Source organism: Antrostomus carolinensis, unplaced genomic scaffold (genome assembly GCF_000700745.2).
Source record: "Antrostomus carolinensis isolate BGI_N321 unplaced genomic scaffold, ASM70074v2 scaffold15773, whole genome shotgun sequence".
Classification (NCBI taxonomy): Eukaryota; Metazoa; Chordata; class Aves; order Caprimulgiformes; family Caprimulgidae; genus Antrostomus; species Antrostomus carolinensis.
The window spans coordinates 2,341-8,913 of NW_010307370.1; the positions used below are offsets into that span (position 1 = coordinate 2,341).

At 48.4% G+C, this 6,573-nt stretch overlaps 1 protein-coding gene across 1 annotated transcript in view; it reads left to right on the forward strand.

Moving 5' to 3' along the window:
* Nucleotides 1–448: 448 nt before the first annotated feature.
* LOC114818455 (carboxypeptidase D-like) overlaps nucleotides 449–6,573 on the forward strand; it is a gene marked incomplete at its 5' end in the record, with an annotated part of 9,153 nt that continues 3,028 nt past the window's right edge. The window contains one exon of the mRNA XM_029084363.1: nucleotides 449–696. Within this exon, the coding sequence (XP_028940196.1) occupies nucleotides 449–696 (248 nt within the window). The remainder of the gene's footprint in view (nucleotides 697–6,573) is intronic.

The window sequence follows — 6,573 nt, forward strand, 5'->3', positions numbered from 1 at the left end:
GATTTATGACAAAAAATCTGCTGATTTCCTCACTGTGCTCCCACTTGGATGTTCTTCAGACCCTCTAACGATCCTGCTTGCTGTGTTGGAGGCTGGTGTTAGTACGAGGGGATACGTCTCCCAGCACAGTGTTATCATTTTGTCCAACAGTAGCTGACTCTGTGTCTGATGAGTGTTGCTGTTAATGTCACCTCGCTGTAGCCGCAGCTCCCCAGGCGTTCCCCCTGCACAGGGCTGATGGAGCAGGGTCTGATTGCTTCCTCTGGGTGGTTCATCCCGTGGGTGCGTTTTGCCTCATTGATCCCAAATAGAGTTTGGAGGCTCTTGAGAACACGGTTTGGGTGGGATAGCAGCAGAATAACTGGTTGGGCAGCTGTAGCAGCTTCCTGTTGAAATTGTTCCAGTATAACTCTTTCTTCTTTTTCTTCTCTTTCCCAACCAACCCCAGGTTTCTGCTCTCTGGCAATCTTCACGGTGGCTCAGTGGTTGCAAGCTATCCCTACGATGACTCTCCCACACATAAACCCACAGGAGTCTACAGTAAATCAGCTGATGACGAAGTGTTCAAATATTTGGCTAAAACATACGCATCCCATCACCCCATAATGAGAACTGGCAAACCCAACTGTCCTGGCGAGGAGGGAGAGACCTTCCAAGATGGGATCACAAACGGTGCCCAGTGGTATGATGTAGAAGGTAAGCTGTGCTGGTGGATCACTCGAGCTCTGCTAGTTCACCTCACAGAGTGTCTTACAGAAATAGTTTCTTGCTCCTGTTGAGAACTGACATCCAAACCAGTGGTAATTATCACAGAGGAAAGGATGGTGGGTGAGGTGATATTTTTAACTTTGAATGTGTTTTAGCAGCTTGAAACGAAGGGAAGTGGCATCACAGGCACACCAGTAAGTGCTTGATGAATCACAGCTTGGGAGATGTTACTAGGGAAGAGATCACAGCGAGCTGGAGGGTTCTTCCTGACCCTGTTAGATGGTGGAGAGTTATCCTGCATGCAGGAGGCTTCATTTATCAAATGAACTGTCACTAGGTCTCCAAATAGCTACTAAATTTTAATACAGGAAAGAGGAAACTATTGTTAAAGGTATTAAACCAATGCTCATATTCTGTGAGGTTTTTTTTAACCTCCAGACTTGTAATTTTGTAAATGAATATAGAGCAGCCTGCTGTAAAACTCTGTGAAATGATTTAAATGTGTGGTCTGAGCTAACCTGGCTGCTCTTGCTGGAGGTGAGGTTCCTGGAACTGCTCTTAGACCTGTGCACATGGCAACAACCAGCATGGCCTGTTCTCATCCACCTGTTCTGTGGCAGGATCCAGAAGGGATCCAAAGTTTGGTCTGCTGGGACTTCTAGGAGAGCTCCTGTTCCCACCATTGGGCAGCTGCTTTGGGGGTGATCTAAATATCAACAAATTACCTCTCGGTGCCAGCACTCTGCTTGTGTGGAGGTGGCTGGCCTGGCTCAGGCACGCAGTGGGCTGCTCTGTGTGCGTCTGTTTTGCTGACAATGGGATTTAAATGGTGGTTTATGTGACGAGGTGCTCTCGTGGAAAAAGCTCTGTGGGCTGGTGAGAAGAGAAATCTTGGCTGTGTCATTAGGAGTTACACCATTGCCATGCTCCCTCGGCGGGTGTTGTACAACCGTGGCCTCACCAGACAGGGTGGAAACTTCTGTGGTGAGGACACAACCCAAACCTTGCGTAAATGATCCAGAGAAGTTGTGTTGCTTTGCTGTGCCTGCACTGCTCTGCTTTCCCTCATTGAGGGGTGATGGCAGGAGTGCTGAGCAAGCAGGGAAATCGGGTGTTGTTTATCCTTCAGAGCTGACAGCCTGACAAATTCTAGTAAGACGGTGTCTTTGCAAAACATGGGCTTCTGAGCCGAGTCCTGTCTTAACCCTGCATCCACCTTGCTTGGGAAGGAGGGAGAAGGATCCAGCATTGGGCCTGAACACACCACCTTTGTGCTGGAAGAGGAAGTCTTGATTTCAGCAGTGGCTGAATCATTCCTCAGGATTTCACTGGTCAAACAAGGTGTCGTGTTCAAATAAGATGCGGTTTTATCTCTTTGTCTAGCAGCTGTCTCCTTCCCTCCACCCTGTCGAGCACACCAGCTCTGGTGTTTGCTGGCTCAAGGTTCGCTCTGCTGCTGTGGAAAGTCTGTCAGGAGGAAGGTTTGTGTAATCTGGTGAGTTTGCTTATGAGGAAGCAGGATATCCTGGATGATCTGTGCTGCCTGGTTCTGGTGGCAGTTGTTTTCAGTGAACACCTCAGTTGGGAGGTTTGCTAGCTGCAGCTCTAATCCTTTCTGTCCTTGTAGTGGGGTGGGATGGGTGTGCTCTGGAGGGAGGGTTCCAGAGCTTTGGGCCTGTGTTCTGCTGCTCAGTCAGCAGCATTTTTTGCTGCAGCATTAATATCTTCATCCTCCTGCTGGGATGTGAGACACGTGGCTGGTGGCCGTGGCACTGAGCCTTTTGGGCTGCCTTTGCCTTGTCAGTGAGCAGAGCAGAGGTTTCACCTACTTTCCTTTCACAGGAAGCAGCAAGGTGTGAACTGAAGAGCCGTTTGCTCTGTGCTGCTATCCCTGTGGTTTGTATTATGTCCAGTAGCCTCCAGCTTCCAGCCTCTGAGGAAATAAACCCTTTTGCTGTGACAAGCCACAATCTGGGGCTCAGCGCTGATGGCTGCAGGCGATTCATGGCCAGAGATCAGAGGGAGTGTGCACTGACACTGGCTCTCAGAATGGAGCATTGCTGAGGTTGGCAGACCTGTGTGGTTTCTCCCTGAAGTAGTAATTTACCTCTTATTGCTGTTAAAGGTACTCACGAGGAGGGTGATGGCAGCTCTTGGAGCACCTCCCAGGCTGAGGAGCTCACATCAAGTGTAACCCACGGGAGCTGAGATCGAGGGAAGAGAACAGGTGGAATAACAGATACTGCAGAGGCTGATACACCTGTGTTTTGATGTTGTGTGAAGTTACTGTGTCCCTTTGCAGTCTTAAGTGTTAATATTTGTTTTTAGTAGTGGATGAAGAGCAGGCAAAGGGGAGTCAATTGTACTCCATGTGTGACAGCAGCAGCAGAACCACCACGGTGACTGTATTGAGGCATCTGACCTGCTCAGCTCCATGCCAAGGACTGCTGAGGCTCACACTCGGACCAGGAGGCCTTTCCCAGTGACTGCAGAATTTAAATGTGTGGTAAAATGAGGCTGGGAAATCCCAATCCCCTGTGGGAGCTCCCTGAGCTGAGCTCTAGAGATAACCAGAGCACATGGTTCTGTGAACAGCACAGGGCATGAGGTTGTGGCCTGCGGATCAGGTTGTGCCAGGACAGACTGCAGGCTCCAGGTGAAATAAAGCAAGGAAAAACAAAGAAATGAGAACATAATGTCTCAACAGGTGGAAATTTTCCTGCCACGTTTTATCATGTGAAATCAAACATGCTGGAGAGCAAACTGCCACCGGATTCATTGTCCTGGAGTTACCAGTTCAGGTTTATACTGGTGCCAGACCCCATTAACTTTAATTTGAGTTTGCAAACAACCTCTTACGTGTGTCAAACCGAGGTGGCGAGTACAAACCATTGGAGTAATTGGTGAGGTCAAGTGTGCAGAGAGAATGGTGGCTCTGTGCCAGAGCCTGCCTCTGGCTTCTGCATTCCAGCTGCTCTAGATAAGCAGGTCTGTGACTGGGGATGGTTTTCAGAGGCTATCTCAGCTGCACATGCTCTTACTCTTCCTTCCTTTTTAACCTCTGGGGGTTTTAACTACCAAGTGGCTGGTTCAGATCAAGAAAACACATGCCAGTCTGGGCTGGTGTGTGGTCGTCCAGGTGATGAAACAGCTTAAGTCTCACCATGGGAAGGAGATGCTCGCTTTTATTTTGCAAAGAGCCCAGTTCAGAAACTGAATTCAACTTGATGTTCAATAGGAAATTCTGTGGGCAGCCGTGGAAAGTCTTGTTGTTATTTGCAGTCCTTTCTCAGTTCTTCTCCTTGCTAGTTTGACTCTCTGATGTCCAAGTGTTGGAGGTGTTTCTACTGGAAGGCACTTCTCAGGTTGAAAGTGGGTTTAGGTTACGTCTGTGCTTAGTAGGTTGTTTTGACTGTGGTTACCAGACACACTGAGCTTCCGAACAGCTTTTAGTGGCATCAAGCTCAGAGCAATTACAATGAGTGCTGAGAACACTGGGTGCTCGTGGCATCGCTGTGGTGGCCTCTGTTTCCTGGGCATGGCAGAAGGCTGTCACACTGGGTGAGCTCTGGTAGAAGTTTTCAGCTGTGTCTTTCTGGGATATGCACCATTAACTGCCCTTGGGTGTTTGTGTTTTCATAAAATTCTTGTTGCAAATTTTTCCTTCTTCTTGAGAAAAACATTGCCTTGATGGTTCAAGGGTCTGATGCCTGTTTTCACATCTCACTTGAACTGCTGGGCAATGCTGTGGTGGTGCAGCTCGTGGGAAGATTCTGTCCTCCTCTTTGAGAGCCCTGGGAAGGCGGCAGGGCTGTGCTGCTCTGGGTGTGTGGTGCAGCTGCTGCAGCTGGAGGTTTAAACCTCACCTCCTCTGAGTTTTAATGATTGCAGATTAATGGACCAAAACGTTCCTCTACCTATTTGGTGCTGCTTCTGGTGCTTGTCCTGGTCTCATGCTACGAGACAATCCGTTCTGTCCACAGAATCAGTGACTTGTGCCATGTATTTAATCACATCTCCAGCTTGCTTTGTGCCATCTGCTCTCTCTGCAGAGCAGACATGACCATTTCTCCTCTTCAACTTCGTTGCAAGTCTCTTGCCTCCTAATGTCTGCTCCAGTGAGAGCTGGAATTAGAGAGGTTTCTGCGTAGTGCAGTTTGAAAATAGAGTCCTTCCTGGCTGGCCTGGAAGGCTTCTCCTGGCACGTGGTGTATTTATGGTATCTGGATCCCTGGCTTTGACGCTAGAGAGCTGCATTCTCCTGCTTGCATGCCTGGTGTGGAGCTTGGCAGGGAGCAGAGGCATGCTTGTGCTGCAAGAGGTCTGGGATCCTTGCCTGAAGTGCAGTCCTGATGCTTAAGGAGTGGGACAGAGCAGCAGAGAGGTTTGTTCTCAATATTTTTGTGATCTACTGCCAGCCAGAGACTGACTTGCTGTGACTGTAAGCTGCTCACTTTTTCCTTGCTTTCCTCACCAGTAAAATAGGTGTGATGCTTCACTGGGAGGCTGAAGCTTTACACTGTGTGGGCTAAAGGACACCCTGTGATTAAAAAAAATGCTGGAATAAATCCAGCAAGTTATTCCAGATATTATAGGTTGAGTAGAAGCACTGTAGTCTGACAGTCCTCTGCCTTGGGTGTGCTTTTACTGCTCTGCTCCTTGAATGTAGTGCTCTGTTAATGGTGGGCTGTGTGCAGGTCTCTCTTTACACCTCCAGATCTTCTGTGGATCCAGGAGAGGCTGTGCAGATGGTACATGGAAAAATATATAATTCCATATGCTGTAAAAATAACTGTCCTGCTCTGCAACGGGGCCCTGTGAAGGGCAAATATGTGCAGCAGATACAATCTACATTTTCAAGCATGCAGTGGACTACTTTCTGGAAGAGACAGTTTTACCCAAATTGATGTAGCAAGCTCTAATTCGGTCCGTTGCTACTCTATTATGGGTGAGCATCTGTCCTAAATTTGCTTGAATGGCAGATGAAGAGCTAAATATGCTTCATAAGAGCTCTGCTTTACGTATGGATGTTTTCAAATGCATTAGTGTCCTGCTAGGAACAGATGGTTATGGGCTGGCAAATGGTTTCACTCGGCATGGTGTTTACTGGTGGGAGAGCTGCCCGCTGTGGGTTGCTTTTCTGAGCCTGGTAACAGGAGCTGAGCAGAACTGAGTGTGTATCAGATTCGCAGCCCTTGTTTCTCCAACCTCTCGAACTGAGTCTGAGAGTTTTAAAGCCCTCAAACAGTTTTTGGCCTCTTGTGCTGGACAGAAAAGTCTCTTTCCTGTTTTGATTTCAGCCTGTGCACAAGCTGCGGTGCTTTCTGGCAGCAAGTGACATTTGATTTGTTATGATGAAAGGTTCGTGTTCCCTTAGCAGCAAACTCCCAGAAGAATTGAGAGGAACCGGGACATCTTTGTTGTGGTACCATCCTGCAGATCTTCCCAGGGGTCTGTTCTTCTAAATCCTGCTTCATGCTGTCAGTCCATCTCTGCGTTACCTGCGTGGGGTGGGGCTGTTGAATTCGGAGCAGCAATCCCTGACCTTTTCCACAGCAAATGCTCACAGCAGCCCCTTATAATAAATTTATAAGACTCCTGTGCTTGGTGAAGTGGTGTTGAGAGCTTTTTCCTGGCTGTGCATTAACACAACCTCTGCAGATGCCAGGTAGTGCATTTACATGGTGGTATTGATCCATCCTGGCTGACTAATTGCCCTGCACCCTGGAGGGTCCCTCACTTGTGAATGATGAGGGAACTGTTCAGAGCAGGTGAGGTTTGTTAGCACAGCGCTAAAGTAGCACTTTGGTGGGCAAAGCAGAGGATGGGAGTTCAAAGGATGCATTTCTTGCAGACTTTCCTGCT